This window comes from Maudiozyma barnettii, assembly GCF_903064755.1.
Source record: "Maudiozyma barnettii strain CLIB 1767 genome assembly, contig: KABA2_04, whole genome shotgun sequence".
Taxonomy (NCBI): Eukaryota; Fungi; Ascomycota; class Saccharomycetes; order Saccharomycetales; family Saccharomycetaceae; genus Maudiozyma; species Maudiozyma barnettii.
This window is the reverse complement of record NW_024545241.1, coordinates 763576-779766: the sequence shown is the minus strand read 5'-3', so window position 1 is coordinate 779766 and position 16191 is coordinate 763576. Positions and strand designations below refer to the sequence as shown.

At 31.5% G+C, this 16191-nt stretch overlaps 10 protein-coding genes and 1 non-coding gene across 11 annotated transcripts; 5 read left to right on the top strand and 6 right to left on the bottom strand.

Moving 5' to 3' along the window:
• Positions 1–776: 776 nt before the first annotated feature.
• On the top strand, positions 777–849 carry KABA2_04S07524. The gene has a single exon. It is a non-coding gene; the product is annotated as a tRNA-Met (tRNA).
• Positions 850–1466: 617 nt separating this feature from the next.
• On the bottom strand, positions 1467–1934 carry MRPS8 (mitochondrial 37S ribosomal protein uS8m; the record flags this gene model as incomplete). Its single annotated transcript, XM_041550402.1, has 1 exon — positions 1467–1934. The coding sequence occupies one exon, from the start codon at positions 1932–1934 to the stop codon at positions 1467–1469; it is 468 nt and encodes a 155-aa protein (XP_041406336.1).
• A 372-nt stretch (positions 1935–2306) lies between these two features.
• On the top strand, positions 2307–3095 carry AIM36 (Aim36p; the record flags this gene model as incomplete). The annotated part of the gene is made up of 1 exon (XM_041550401.1): positions 2307–3095. The coding sequence occupies one exon, from the start codon at positions 2307–2309 to the stop codon at positions 3093–3095; it is 789 nt and encodes a 262-aa protein (XP_041406335.1).
• A 270-nt stretch (positions 3096–3365) lies between these two features.
• On the top strand, positions 3366–4124 carry TPP1 (polynucleotide 3'-phosphatase; the record flags this gene model as incomplete). Its single annotated transcript, XM_041550400.1, has 1 exon — positions 3366–4124. The coding sequence occupies one exon, from the start codon at positions 3366–3368 to the stop codon at positions 4122–4124; it is 759 nt and encodes a 252-aa protein (XP_041406334.1).
• A 58-nt stretch (positions 4125–4182) lies between these two features.
• Positions 4183–6024, bottom strand: KABA2_04S07436 (uncharacterized protein; the record flags this gene model as incomplete). Its single annotated transcript, XM_041550399.1, has 1 exon — positions 4183–6024. One exon carries the CDS (start codon positions 6022–6024, stop codon positions 4183–4185), a length of 1842 nt encoding a protein of 613 aa, XP_041406333.1.
• Positions 6025–6444: 420 nt separating this feature from the next.
• On the top strand, positions 6445–8649 carry RIM13 (Rim13p; the record flags this gene model as incomplete). The annotated part of the gene is made up of 1 exon (XM_041550398.1): positions 6445–8649. The coding sequence occupies one exon, from the start codon at positions 6445–6447 to the stop codon at positions 8647–8649; it is 2205 nt and encodes a 734-aa protein (XP_041406332.1).
• A 136-nt stretch (positions 8650–8785) lies between these two features.
• On the bottom strand, positions 8786–10456 carry NUP53 (FG-nucleoporin NUP53; the record flags this gene model as incomplete). The annotated part of the gene is made up of 1 exon (XM_041550397.1): positions 8786–10456. One exon carries the CDS (start codon positions 10454–10456, stop codon positions 8786–8788), a length of 1671 nt encoding a protein of 556 aa, XP_041406331.1.
• A 414-nt stretch (positions 10457–10870) lies between these two features.
• Positions 10871–11977, bottom strand: YIM1 (Yim1p; the record flags this gene model as incomplete). The annotated part of the gene is made up of 1 exon (XM_041550396.1): positions 10871–11977. One exon carries the CDS (start codon positions 11975–11977, stop codon positions 10871–10873), a length of 1107 nt encoding a protein of 368 aa, XP_041406330.1.
• A 109-nt stretch (positions 11978–12086) lies between these two features.
• Positions 12087–12689, bottom strand: KABA2_04S07348 (uncharacterized protein; the record flags this gene model as incomplete). The annotated part of the gene is made up of 1 exon (XM_041550395.1): positions 12087–12689. The coding sequence occupies one exon, from the start codon at positions 12687–12689 to the stop codon at positions 12087–12089; it is 603 nt and encodes a 200-aa protein (XP_041406329.1).
• A 1524-nt stretch (positions 12690–14213) lies between these two features.
• On the top strand, positions 14214–14747 carry IMP1 (endopeptidase catalytic subunit IMP1; the record flags this gene model as incomplete). The annotated part of the gene is made up of 1 exon (XM_041550394.1): positions 14214–14747. One exon carries the CDS (start codon positions 14214–14216, stop codon positions 14745–14747), a length of 534 nt encoding a protein of 177 aa, XP_041406328.1.
• Positions 14748–14820: 73 nt separating this feature from the next.
• On the bottom strand, positions 14821–15717 carry SWP1 (dolichyl-diphosphooligosaccharide-protein glycotransferase; the record flags this gene model as incomplete). Its single annotated transcript, XM_041550393.1, has 1 exon — positions 14821–15717. The coding sequence occupies one exon, from the start codon at positions 15715–15717 to the stop codon at positions 14821–14823; it is 897 nt and encodes a 298-aa protein (XP_041406327.1).
• Between the last annotated feature and the right edge of the window lie 474 nt (positions 15718–16191).

Below are 16191 nucleotides of genomic sequence, written 5' to 3'. Positions count from 1 at the left end.
TAGTAGTCTCTGCAAGCTTTAATTTGTTTAATTCGGACATTTTATAATATGATAATTGATCGGTCTCTTTTTAATATATAATATATATAAGTTACATATTAAAGAACATTTAATATTTTATATATATTATATTAAGAGCTACTTTTTATATCAATGAGTGAATGTGAATAAAGGATTTTCTTTACCTATATTAAAATTAAGGGAGTTATATCATCCCTATTTTTTGACAACCTATTACCCATAATTTCTAATGACATTACTCCTAATATCTGACAATAACATAAAATAAACTACAAGATTATACATTTTAATATCTATAACTATGTCCGATAATTTCAACTCGAATACCAATCGTATCTTCTCGAGTTCAAACTTGTTAAACAGAGTTGCTGTTGTTAAACTGCTCATCTGTTGTGCATAGTAACGTTGGACTATGTAGCTCCAATAAACCCAATGTAGAGGGAACGAATACTACATTATGCAGTATATATCATGTGTTATTATATATACGACAGTGCAGCACACTCTAAATTCTACTTATATTAGCTACCTTCACCTTCAGTTAGGTTAAGCTAATGTTAGCCTTTTTAGTGCTGCCGCTACATATTCAACAAAACTTACTTTTACATATTTATTGGAGCTACATTGTCCAACGTTACTATGCACAACAGATGAGCAGTTTAACAACAGCAACTCTGTTTAACATATCCTTGGAATCTATTATTAAATTCCAAGAATAGATTTGGACAGTTTCAGAAAAAATAAATTTTTGAATTGCTTTTGTAGCTCAGTCGGAAGAGCGTCAGTCTCATAATCTGAAGGTCGAGAGTTCGAACCTCCCCAAGAGCATTTTTTATAATTTTTGAGGCCATCATTATTTCCATTTTACCTTTCAAAAATGATTGAATTAAACGTGCTTGACATAAACTTCATAGTTATGTGGTCTTTAAATCTAACGTTTTTCAATTGCAGTCTAGTAATGATAGATTTATTTTATATCAAGTGAGCATCTATCATTCTCTTTTGAAAAAATTATCTCCAATGTAGAATGTAAGATATATAATTTCTTCCTTTTTGTGGTTTCTTACTTACAATATAACTATCACAATAATTTGGAACTATTAATCTATCACAAAGTTAATTCAGTTATGTGATGTACATGGATGAAAACAGATTAAATTAATTTATATATATATATTCGTTGTTAATTGTATAAATATTTACAAGTACATGATTTTGAAAGAGTGTATGAGGTTATTTTTTTTTAAAAGTTTGGAAAGTCATGTCACAGGATGTACTTTTTAGGGTGATGTCCTGTAAAACCTAAAGTTATTGTTTATAAATAGACCTTATTAATCGTCTATTGACATAATTTCCATTCTTTTCGGTTTTTTACTTTATTGTTTCTTTCATTATAAGAATATAAATATATCTAGTTTAACTAGATATTGTTGGAAGCTGTCATCTTAATTTATTCTGCATAGGACTTCACCATCTAATTTCTTAAATACAGCATCATTTATATCCATAATTTCATCATTATGACGTACCAGGATCAATTCACCTGGTTGCAACGGTTTAATATTTCTTACAATAGTACCCGAACATATTTTCTTAAGATCCTCATTCCCTAGAACAATTCTCACACTAGGTTTAGATATGAGTTGTAATTTATTAAGGATAGGTTTGTTCTCTCTGTATTTCAATCCTAGCCATAATCTTCTGGTGGAGATATTGTCGGGGGTGACCTCTACATAATCTTCGTCTGGGCCCTTCGTCGAACCCTTCTGTAAAGAAGATATAAACCCTTGCTTGTAAAGATTGTAAGCGAACTGTAGTTGTAACTTCGTATATGGGATAGAAGTTAATGACAGTCTCACTCTAGTGCAATTCTGTAAGTGCGCACAGGTGTGGGCCAGCTTAACTAAAGACATGATGGTATGTTGTGTCAACTTCTGCAGATCCCTTGAGACTAAAATAAACGGATGTTAACGAACAATACCCAGCTAATAATAATAATATACTTGTTTTATCAAGTTCTTCTTTGTCAAATTGTTTTAAATATTCGATTTTTCGTTTTCGTTGTTTTGGTTCGCCGGAAGTTTCTCAGAGCGTTTGGCCTCTCTGTCTCCCCTTGCGAACAGTAAAGATCGGAAGAAGATTGAAGAAGTCCATAACATTGATATATCTCGAAAGGTTTGGTACCTTTTAACTGCAAAGAATAGAGAAAGAGGGTGTCGTTTATAGAGAGAGGGTGTTGCATTTAACCAGTTTACATACAGTTACTTAACTTACAAGGAAGAATAATGATAAGGATTTTAGGAAAACAGACAGTGAAAAGTTTGTCCAATAATGTCACCCCTATGAGAAATGCAAATGCGATAATTCCATCAGTGACTACATTACCATTTGGAAGATACACAGAAAGTTATAAGACTAATTTTAGTTCCAGGAGATATAATTCTACCAAGATCAATAGCAAAAAAACACCTGCTGCTGATGAATTGCCTAGTTTTAAGAAACTTATTATGATTGGTTTGGCTGGGACAGCTGTTTTTGTCTTTGCTGTACGTTCACTAGACCAAAATAAACCGAAGATATCATACTCGGAAGAAGAATATCAACAAGTAATGAATGGGTTGAAAAGAAAGGTTGCTGTCTTCCAACCAGGTGAAATAGATATGCAATTGACTACGTTGCCTGATGTAAAATCAGCCAAAGATTGGTTATCCAAGAAAGATGATGATATCTCTACCATAAATTTCATAGATCCAAAGGATATAGTGGATTCACATAAAAATAATTCGGAAGATAGATATAGAGCTCTTCTTGAAAATGTATATACGGTATACGGTGAGGATTATTACCATAATTTACCTGAGGGTCTATTAATAGCGTTGATGTTGCAATATGTTAAAGAAAATGTGAAACCTCATGAAAAAGTGGTGATTGTGGATTTCCCAAAGACTATAAAGGATGCATCTAATTTCGAGAGTGAGATAACTGTGGTGTCAAAAGTACTTATTCCAAAGGATCAATCAGAAACGGATATTTGTAAATATTTTGAAACTGTAGATAAAGTAACCTTGATATGATTTTGATATATTCGTACTAGATTCCAAATTGCGTCTATTTTAAGAGTAATATGTGAGGAGATGATATGATAACATAAGTATTGATCCCTTTTTTTTGTAAATATGTCTTTATCTATATGTATTTAATTCAATAGTAATAATATTAAAAAAATTAAGACAACAATAAATATTTTTTTGACTTGTAAAGCTCTTCTGGATAAAAAGTATAAAATACGAGAAACAATAATAAAACAGCCATTGCCAATTCATGAAGATTCAATTGGACGAAACATGTCACACTATCGTTATATTGCACCAGAATTGATTAAATATACCCCGAGGAATGATGAGATTCCAGCAGATAACGCCAAAGTTTATGCATTTGATTTAGATCATACACTTATTCAACCAAAAACTCCCAAGGCTATATTTTCAAGAGGCCCTGACGATTGGAAATTTATGGAATTTAGAGAAGGAGAACAGTCTTTAAAAACTCTCATTAATATTTGTAAATATGACTCTAAGGCTCATATCGTAATATTTACAAATCAAGGTGGTGTTATTACAATGCCGCCTACTTCTAAAAGTTGTAGTACATTCACTTCAAAGATAGGAAATATATTCAAATATATTTCGAAACAGGAAGATGGGTATTTGCTTCTTTCCAGACTCTGGTTATATTCTTCAACAATGAAACCTGCCGCATTATTTCCTAAACAGAAGAAACAGGCTTCAAAGAAATCCATAACTAAACAGTCAACTCTACCATTTCTCAAAAAGCCTAACGAGAGTATGAAAGAAATAGATAGTTCACATAAATCTTTGGAAGAATTATTCAATTCAATGAGAAAACCAGAAGTAGGAATGGGAGAACAATTCATTAAAGATCTACATAAAAGAAATGACACTATAACAAAACAAAATATGAATTGGGTATATTACTGTGGTGATGCAGCAGGGAGATCATCTGACTTCAGTGATGCAGATAAAATGTTCGCCAAGAATATGGGCATCGATTTCAAAACTCCCGAGGAAGTATTTATCTCATGATTTATACGTATTTTTGAAAAACTTTTTGTTCTATCATATTGTATATAGGAATATATAATTATAGTATAGCATCTGCATGACATTGTTCCAATTGTAACTGTATAGTTTCAGTGCCATCTGGGCTTTGATTTGAGATTTTCTTCTGATTTTCCCAGTATGACCCAAATATCATCATTCCAGTTAACGTAATGCCTACTAGACATATGTCGAAGATCGTGTTGAAAGTGTGTTGATAACATGTAGTGCCTAATTTACACACAGTTTCATCTCTGTTAGAGTTTGATGAAAGATCGTGAGCTAAGATACTAGTGAAAAATTTAACTGTAAATACACCACCTGTAGTACAGATACTCCAAATAGTACTGAAACTATCAGTACCAAATGTATCGGCTATAATTGATGGGAATGTCCCAAAAATTATTCCGAATGCATATCCGAATGCAGTAGTACAAATAGAAATATTTTTAATCGATGGGATACTGTCATTTTTTCGTGATTCATATTCATCAACTTTATAGCTGTATGTAATAAAGTGTGATGCTAACAATACTAAAAAACTTGCAAGGAAAATATTCCATAATCTCTGACATTTAAATTTTCGAACTAAAATATCTGAGACTGGACCAGAAGTTAATCTTCCACAGAATGAGAAGATCGCAAACATAGATATTTGGAAGGCCTGTAACTTGGCTGTATCCAAATTATAGTCCGAGATTGGTGGAGTATTGACCTGAACTTGTACCAGAAACCCGACAGAATAGATATACATTTGTCCAATACCCATTTGAATGGCTAAAATTGCATAATAGACTAAATACTTTGGATCTATTATTGTCTGAACAACTTTGTTATTCTGTAAATTTAATAGTAAATTGGTCGAGATATTTCTTACTGAAGTTGGTTCCTCCTCTTCATGTTCCTCAAGTGGGGTATTACCCCTGAATGGAGTGGTATTGCTTGTTTCACTTTGCAAATCGGTTCCTCTGTGTTCTACAGTGAGTGAATTACGCTGTGAAATGATATTGTTATTAGAATCTTCTTCATGATTGGAAATAAAAGTTGTGACATTAATTCTTGAATCCTCAAACATATCATTTGACATTTCAACCAATGAGTGTTTGTTGTTATAAATCATATCACTTTTCGAGCGTGAGTGCTCATTTGTATAATTTGTTTTAATTCTTTCCCCTTCTGTGATTTGATCTACAGAAATGCTACTCTCCAAAGGTACTCCTCCAGCATATATATTGTTGAAGTTATAATTATCACGTTCAACGTCTTCATTTAAGTTATCCTTTGGCTCTTCATCTTCAAGTGAAACCGCTACAATCTTTAAAGTAAAAGTGCCAACTAATATCATGACCGTACATGTGATTTGGAGAAATCTAAAGACACCAAGCATATCATCACCAAACCGTTTTGCACAAATTGTGGAAAATATCATACCAGATAAGGCATATAATGAAATTGGACATGCAGTAGCTGTACCTCTGTTCCTAGGGAAATTTGCGGTGCATACTTTTACACCTGCAAAGAACCCAGATATTGATCCAAACCCTACCAAAACTAGAGCAAAACAGATTATATATGGGTTAGACAAAGCCTTCTCATGGCATATATGTAAAATACCATATGCTATAAACGTCATGATTCCGCCAATTAGGCATGATATTGCAGGGTTGTAGTCAATGACCATGCCGGCGAATATTGCTAACAACGAACTACCAATATTAAGTGAAAACGATATGGAACTACTTTTCGATATTGGAATATTACATCTCTCTAATAGTCTTGGGGCATAATATGAATATATATATGGTGTGCCGGCACCTAATGCAACTATATTGCTTCCAATAAATGACTTCAATAGGGCCTTTTTGGTCTCATTCATATTAGGCATAATAAATCCTTCTACTGAAGTTCGAATATAGAATTGATTATTATAGATGACAGAAAGATTTTGATGCAGATTGTTTATTGTATAATTAAAAGGTACTAGAAAACTGTTTATATATTATTAATGCTCATTCTTGATAAGGTTATCAATGCAATATTTATCAGAGACAAAGCTCTAACTTTAAAGGGTTTTTAAGTCGCGTTATTTTCATGTTAAAAATAGGAAGCCAGCAATATTTCATCCATCTAACTAATTGTAAAAAATAAATGGGAAAAAGAATAATGGTTAAAACTTAAGATGACTACGAGCAAGTTATCTTACCACAAATAGTCATAATATAAAATACACACTTCATAAGTATAAGTATTATGACTTCGAGTTAGATAATTGATATATCGAAATAGAATCACGTATAAAAAAATCATGGAATATGAACATGAAATTAACAATATTCTGAAAGAAGCTTATATTGGAAGGCGCTCTAAAATGAATCAACAATTACTTACTCTGCTTCGAGAAACAAAACAATCTAATGATCCTATTTTACTTAAACATATCATATGGTTAAATGATCAAATCAAGAATGTTACGGATACTGAAAGGATCGAATGGCTAATGTCTTCTGTTCATGATAAATTTTATCCTCCCTTATGCATAGATAATGCCACGAGTACTCCATGGAATAATACCGATTCAAACATTTTAAAACTTGGAGGGTGCAAAGATTTGGAAGAGAAATATCCAACTGGGACTCCTCTAAAAGACATAATATCCTTTGCAAATAAGGAACTTTCTACGATAAATCACAAAATTTTGATAGAGCAAAGTCCAGATATTGGTGATTGCTCACTTGTAGCGTCAATTATTAATATAAGAAAGGCATCACTCCAAATACCTAGGATTAAAAAAATATCCAACAATTTATATCAAATTCAATTGAATTTTAATGGATCAAATAAAAGATTGGCCTTTGTAGATAGTTCACGGATACCAACGGATACTGATGGAGAACAACTATCACTGAAAAGTAACCTAATTAATGATAAAATTATGGAAATTGCATGCCTAGATATTCAATCTGGATCATATGATACACAAGGCTCTAATGTAGTTATTGACACATACCTAATGACCGGGTTTATCCCTGACATAATCCAGTTAAAAAATATTTCTTTTGAACAGTTCTCAAAATATTTTGAGAGTGATATATGTTTAATGGCGATTGGTACATCTGATATTAATAAAGCTGATCCTTTAAATAACTACCTATTACCATTTCACGATTATGTAATTACTGAAACTCAAAAAAATACAAAACAAGTTATACTCCAGGACCCGTTGGATTCCACATTGAATTTGAAATTCGAATTTAATGAATCTTTTAAAAATTCATTTTATCAATTATATATAAATTGGGATCATTCAAAATTATTCAAATGTGAGGAACGGATTACGTTCAGATACGACAGTGTTGAATCAAACAGATTAGATAGCATATATGGTAAGCCAATTTTTAAATTGATTAATAATTCCTCCAGCCCCCAAATTGTGTGGTTATTTCTCGAAACTCATATTGATAAGAATAATAAGAATAACATAGCTTATATTCAAAGAATTCCTTCCTCTAGTATATTATCGAAACCATTTCCACCCAGTGGATCTGTAGTCGATATAGGACTACAGCTACTGAAGATTGATGTGCCCAATAGGTCATTTAGGAATTTTTTTGTGTATTCCAAAAATACCACACCTTTTACTCTCCATTCATATTGTATATCTTCTGATCTTCAACTTACTAAACCAAAAATCCAATCTTTCTTACAGAATTCTGAATTTACTTGGGACAGATCAGATGATTTACATAGAGAAGTTACCCAACCTACCGATTACTTAATTGGTGGTAAAAATTTCTACTTAAACCCAACATTCTCTTTGGAGGTTAAATCTGATAATAATGAAGAAATTATATGTGACGTTCAATTACACTCTCTATATTTGGATGATCTTTTGAATGTTCAAATATTCAATATAAATGATGAAAATTTATTAAATCCTCTATTACCAATGTCTGAATATTCTAATAATACATGCACAAAACTGGATATTCCCCTAATAACAAATAACAAGTACAAATTAATATTTTCAAGATACAAGCAACTCATATTAAATTCCAACTATACCATATTGATGCATATCAAAGGAAACCGTGAACAAAGTAATGATCCACTGCATATCGATATTCAAAGAATTTATACTGAGTATGGTGGGCTAGCTTATCATAACAAGGCTGACATATCCTTCGAACCCCTTAAGAAACGTTATAAAATATTTATGACGAATACAAATCGTACCAATGAATTATTTATTAGAATGAAACCTATAGAAGAAAACGGAAAAGCCTTGAGATGTAACATTTTCGATGGAGAATCCCATGAATGTCTTTATAATAACGCGAACTTTTATAAGGGAACCTTTGTCATTCCAAATGTCGGAATCAAGTCAGATTGTGATTCTGTTGTTATACTGATAGAATTAGAAGAGGCAACTAACAGAAAATTAGCATATGAAGTTTTTATAGGCTCTAAATGGAAAATATCCATAGTCGAAGAAGATAAAAAAAACTTATAATATTTAGAAATTACAGACCTAATAGGTTTCTTTTTAAGTTAATATTATATAGTTTATACGATCGTGGTAATGGCAGTAGAGAGATGGAATGCATTTATTATATTGATTATTCATTTTTCACTGTTATACTTATTTTCTACAGGTTATTCCAACCAAACAACCAATTATTGACAGAGTGTAAAACACCGTTAGTTTGCGTGTTGCTACCTGTGTTTATAGGAGTTTCCTGTTTACGCATTTTGTTTTCTAAATCTTGTAAGAAATTACGGTTATTTGTATCTGTGTTATGAACAAAAAGAGATTTACCATCATTGATTGTTAGTTTATGATTTGGAAGGAAGACATTTTGGGGCATTATTTGATTGCTCTCATTATTTTGGGATAGATTCTTGTTTGTAGATTGGTTTTCATTAGAAGATAATGAAGTAAATTTTTTATTTTCAACTCCGTATGTATTATCATCAGTGTCTAAGACTTGTAAAGGTGAGACAGTTCCACTTACAGCTATGTCATTCTCACCAATATTATCATGCTTATCAATTTTGCAAGATGCAAGTTTCTCTACTGCATTTTTACTATATGGTACGCAACCAATTAGAGTTCCTGTAAATACAGACCCATTTTCTTGCAGAGCACGAACAGCTGATTGACGTGAATCATAAGTAATTTTGACCCACCCTTCTCCAGTAAATATTGGATATTTTCTATCTTCATTGTTATTTGTAATGTTTTGATTCTTATTTTTTAAAGTAGATACATTAATACCTGATGCGCTCCTTAGAACTTGGAAATCCTCCAAAATAGAACCAAAATGAGAAAAATGTGTTATAATTAAGTTGGAGATAGATTCAGGATAACCAAACACAATTATAGCAGTTTCTTGTTGTGGCTGTGAATGCTGTTGTTGACTGGATGCAGTAGCCGTAATCGACAAAGATTCTGGTGTATTACTTTTACCTTTATTATTTGACGTGCCAAAAAAATCGAATAGTTTGGAACCGTTTGATTTATTTCCATTTAATATGGACGATGATGCAGTGATTTCATTAGATCTTTCATTACCATTTGTAACTGTTATTTTATTTTTATTAAATATATTGGATTGTGGTGTTTTATCAAAAGCATTTGAGCTTTTAAACAAATTCGGTATTTGTTTAGAATTGTCATTACGAGGAGTTGCCATCTGACTCATCAACATACTTTGATTTTCAAATTGAGTTGGTCCATTGACACCAAGATTCATTGAGCCACTGAACTGATCCTCACTTTGCCAATCATGAATAGAAACAGATGGAGGTGCGTCATTAGAATCACCAAGAATATTATCAGTATTTAATGATTGTAGATTTGAACTACTAAAAATAGTTTTATTCTTTCTTGATCCAAATGACATTGTGTCAAATCCTGACCTACTAGATAATGCAGTAGATGATTGAGAATGTGTAATTTCACCAGAATCAGACTGTGGTCTCATTGTACGTTTCACAATATTTTGTGGAATAGCCCTCTTTGTTGGGTTATTGAACCAAGATGGATCCTTTTGAGAATTAGTTCCTGTATTTGATACTGATTGTAACCCTTGAAACTGTTGTGAATTTTGTAATCCAGAACTGAATTGGCCCAATGTACCGACAGATTGAGGCTGTAAAGTTCCGGACACCGCTTGGTTATGTGTTGTTGTAGAGTTTGTCGTGGTTGAACCGTTGCTCATTGGTGTTGAAGTGTGCTGTTGCATTGTCTGTGTCAAGTTTTGTCCATTCTGCTGTTGTGAGAGCACAGCAACATTAGCAAAACGATTGTTGTTCATGGTTGGTGTAGTATATTTTAATGTAAGCAATCAAGTGGTAGAAAGAGTAAGTAAGTGTGAGTTGGAACGCAATCGATATATAGTCCTTTTTGTTTTGTTTAGTATGAATAACAAAATGCTAAAAAGTAACGATGTGTTTATTTAATTTATTCATTGATTTGGGTCAATTTTTTTTTCTATCTTTCTCTATCTTTCTCTCTCTTTTTTTCCAGCTTCTTTCCTAATGCGAAAACAAATAGAAATGAAAAAAAAAAATGCTACGATCTCAGGGTAACATTCGTAAACATCGTCGTGGTAATTTTATATTAACTGAGTAGATAGTTAGAGTTATATATATAAAAATACAAGTAAGATTGATAGATTAATATTATAATACATTATAAGGTTTAGAATTAATTATCCTTATATTGTGGTTTAAATGTCAGACATGTCTAGGACAACTTTACCTTTAGCCAAATGAGTATCCACTCTATCAAAGGCAATTTTGAAATCATCAAATTTGTAAACAGAATCAATTTCAGGTGAATAAGTTCCATCAGCAATCATAGTAGCACCTAATTCCATATAAGTAAATAAATTATCTAGCATTGTAAAATCATAATTGAATTTTTTAAATGGATTTAATTTTCTTTTAATTGGACCCAATTGGAAGTTACCGAGCATTGATTTATTAGTAAAATCCATTACAGCATCACCAGCAATAGTAATATATTGAGAATTGGTAGATTTTGGTTTTAATACAGTATCCATTACAGGGAAGAATTCACTACTACCAACAGCATCAAAGATTAAATCGAATTTTTCACCTCCCAATTCGTTTTTAATTAAAGATTGAATAGATTCAACAGTAGAATGTTCAGGATCATTATAAGCAATCAAATGATCGAATCCTCTTTCTTTATTATGTTCAATTGCCTTTGAATTGCAAATACCCACGACAGTACCAATATTTAAGATCTTTTTAGCAATGTTAACACAAGCTAAAGCAACAGAAGTCGAAGCACCAATGACCAGGATTTTTGATTCTGGAGTCCAAACTTGTCCCTTTTCATGTAAAGCAGAATAACCTGTACCGAAAACTAAAGGCCACGCACCATTTATAATAAAATCATTATATTTCTTTGAAGATTTGTCGTCATCCCTTGTTTCAAAAGTATTAATTGATCTAACTTCTTCAGGGTTACAAACGAAATAGTTGGTGAAAGAACCCTTTTCACCCCATACATGTTTAAATTGTCCATTAACTTTCTTATTTAATTGCCATTTAATATTAACATCTTTACCACGTCTAACAATTACACCGGCAAAATCTCTACCAAATGTCTTTAAAGAACTACCACCTACAAAATAATTGCAAGCAGAATAAGTCAACCCATCTACTGGGTTAATTGAAGCAGCATGAACTTTAATGACAATTTCATTGTCATTATAACAAGTATCCAAATCGATTTCCTTGGTGGTAATGGTTGGAGCCGTAGTATTATTAACGTAAGTGATTGATTTTTGTGTAACAGTAGACATAATAGTTCTTCAAAATAAATAAATCGTTATATGAGTGATACCCTTCTATATATTATAATAAGTAAATTGATAAATACACACTATTAATTATTATTCCACTTTTTAAATGCTATATGTTCCTCCCTTTATATTTATATATATAATATATATCCCTTATTCTATTAGTTCTGCAAATGAAAATTTTCACTCTATCCATCCATCCATCGCATACACAAAGAGATACAATAGTAATGCAATAGTAAATCTTTCTCTCTATTACTCTTATTACTATTATGATTACATAATAATTTGAGCAACCCTTTTTTTGTTTTGTCGCTAGTTGTGTTATGATTACTACGTGTGTTTTACTGTATTTTCTTCTGAAATATTTATCGTATTTTCTCGCTTCCTCGGAGCGATAACTGATATTATATAATAATACATTTTTTGCTTCTTTTAGGTTCCTTGGGCTTCTAAACAAAGATATAAAGATATGATTGTCATCGTCAATGGTTGCGATCTGGATGGGAGTGTTTTCAATTGTGTCTTCTTTACAAGCGTTTTCAATTTCACAATCACATCTTTGAGGAACCCTGTCTTGCGGTGGTGTTTCTTCCAGATATCTTGATCTGTCATTAACATCATCGGAGTGAGAACAATTCTTTTGTGGAGTATGTTGAAGGATAAGTTTATAGTTCGAACAACATTCGTAATCAGACTTACACTCTCTCATTTATCTTTTCAAATAATATTTTTGTACTTCGTCATTAGATCTTCAATTATTTTTAGATATATTTCACTTCTACTTGAAACTAACAAAAAGTTTTGATTAGAAATTTGTTCCTCTAAGCATTCTACTGTCATTCTTTTGAAAATTATTCATTGCTAATCTATTTTATTAACAAAATTATACAGAGAGAAGGATAGATTATTAGTTTAAGAAGTATTTATCTAAGAAATTTATGAAACGTAAAAAAGGAAGGAAAATACTAATTAGAATAAAATGAAATGCAAGACCCTTTTGTACTTTCTGTATATATGGTTGATTCATATCTCATTAAATCACCCTAAATATGTTAAAAAAACAGGAATGTTAATTTTTTTATCTTTATCAGTCATAGGTATATACTTTTAAGAAATAAGGGACAGTTGTTTTTTCCAGCCTTGAAGTAAATTGATGCAAATTATGACTTGGCGATATGTGAACCGTCAACAGTCCGGTAATGACGTAATTTTATAAACAAAATAATTATCAAGATATGAGTAGATAGATAATAATTATGCCAAATACAAGATAATAAGACGAAACATTTAAAGAACTTTCAATATTTCATATATCATCTCATTAAAGTATTAATACTTAAAGTAAGGTCTTAAGGAAGGAGCGTATGAACTATGTAATTAAATCAAACAAATGATTGGAAATGATGAGTCAAACTACACCCAACCCCAGATTATAAAGAAAGGTAATATATGAGGGGAAATGTTGAAAAATATGAGTAGTTACCTCTCTTCCAGTATGTAATGTTATAGAAAACACATCCTCCCACTTATTATAAGAAACCAGCAAGGACTATATATTGATACTAGCAAATTTTATGATAAAAGAACTCAATAAAAATTCCGTCCACTAATTGGTTTCCCATTGCACTCACTAAACATTTGTATGTCGATATTAAACTTCAGAGTTTATGCAGTGAAAATATACCTTACAGATATAGAAAACTCTAACCTAACAAAAAATGTAATTATTGTAAGTTATATCCTAAAAGTGTATTAATTATATTTCAACTGGAATAGTTATATAAATGTAGTGGTGGTCATATTAAGAAGGACATTTAATATTTACAGGATGAGGGAGATATTGATTTATATATGAGAATGAGACTGGACGGGAGCCCATTCCCAAATGGCTATTGCCAGTTTCAAGAATGTTGCAACATTTGTAATGGAATATCAGATTTTGAAATAATTGAATAAGGTCAAGTACAGCATATTTCAAATTTTTATTTACTTAACTGAATCATTTGTCCTTATTATTATCTTATTTTATTCTAAAAAAAAATGGACTACAACATCACTGGGTACGGATTAGGTTGGTATATCTAATACAATGTTAAATATTATGACTACCTTCAAGTGTTGAAATTATTCACTTGCATCATCTAGAGGTTTGTTGATAATTGTTGTTGTAAGTTTTCTATTATACGTGTACATATATTGAAGAATATTCTGTAATTGTCAGCTAACCATTGCAATGATAACTGGAGGGAAAATCATACAACATACAAGTACACTTTTAAAATGTTTTTGTTTATTACATCAAGTTCATGTCCATCTATATGAATTCACACAGACTCGTGGAGAATCAATGCTGCCGACACTAGCACCACAGAATGATTTTGTTCATGTTTTGAAACATCGTAAATTAGTACATACAGTGGGTCTCCCTCGGGGTTTACAGATTGGGGATTGTGTGGTATTAATGAAACCCCATGATTCATCACAGAGAGTCTGTAAAAGGATAACGGGTCTACCAGGTGATCTAATACAAGTAGATCCAAGTTATGATAATGATTTTGAAAACTGTTTCATTAGAGTACCGCGTGGTCATGTTTGGGTCACCGGTGATAATTTATCATATTCTTTAGATTCAAGAAGTTATAGCGTAGTTCCCTTGGGACTCGTTGTGGGGAAAGTAGTTGCAGCTAATGATTTCAATAAGCCGTTGTATGATAATGGTAATTTTTTTGGCTATAGACGTATTATAAATAATTATATTAATGTATAAAAAATTACTATTATTCTTTTCTTATGTTTATTTTGTTTTTATGTGTGTATATATAAATACGTGTTATCGTTGTTTAAATCTTTTGATTGTAACTTCTTAAGAACTTAGAACCTAATATTAACCCTACTGGTGCAACAATGGCTAAACAATTGACAGTTTCAAAGATTCCTGTACCTAAGTAATATAGAGCGAAGACAATTTCACAACCAATTATGGAACCGAAAAAGCCAATGAATGGGATGAAATCTTTACCGGATGGGAAGTTTTCAAAAGAAATAGCATTGAAATTAATCCAGTACATATATAAGAACATGTTAACCATGGTAACGGCACCAGCAAATAGTAAAGATAGAGTTGGGTCGGCAGTCTTTGGTGGATTTGGGAAAGTGTGAGCTAATTCTACTTGTTTACCGTATCTTAAAGGTTCTTCAAAAGTATCGACAATAGTTTCTTTAGCAGAGTCAGTGAATTGTAAATGGAAGACTGGGAAATATAAATTAGTTTCCTTTCTAGCTAATTGTTTCTTATCGTTAGCGACAATCAAAGAAGCGGTAATTTGTTCATTATCATTAACAAAAGCATAATGTAGTACGGATTTTGGTAATGCTTGTAGATCTACTTTGAAACTGACAAGTTTCACTTTGTTGTTCTTTGAAGAATCCTTTACTTTAGCGACAATTGGGACCTCTAAAGCTTTATCAGCAATACCGACTAATAAAGACAATTGTTGTGGGATTTCCTTAGATTTAGATTTGGATAAATCTAATTTGAATTTGAAACTAACCACTTCATCAAGATCTTTAATTAATAATGGAGCAGATTCAGCTTTCATGAAAGTTTCATCCAATTGACCAAGTTCAATGGCCTCTCTTGTTTCATCCTTGAAGGAAATCTTGGCATCCTTAATTATGAATGCAGATGCACAACCGATGGCTGTAGTTAATACAGTGATAGCTTTTAATAACTTCATTTTTTTAATTTGTCTCTTAGTTAATGTATTATGAGAGTCAGGGCAGTTGAATATTTCAAATGAACAAATATAGATCTTAGAAAAGGGTACTAATGAAATAAATACTTAAACGTAGACGAATAGGTGTTTTTAATAGTGCACTAGGTGAAATATTTATGATACTTTGTATGATTATCTCTTAAACTGTTAAAATCAATTCTTATAAGCAATATACACGGAAAATACGAATATACAAATATATATATATAATTAAAGAACATATATATATACATAGTCAACATTTATTTCATCATTTATTACTAACGTGTACTTTCTTACACAGGGCAGAGAATATTTGAAGCAAAAACCCAAAAAGTGAAAAAAAAGATAAAAGTGACACGTTAACAATTAGAATATTTTGGTGTACTCTGTCTGCTTTGCCCTTCATCATCGTGGAATTTTTTTGAAATTGTGTTGTGTTTTTTCTGAGTTCAA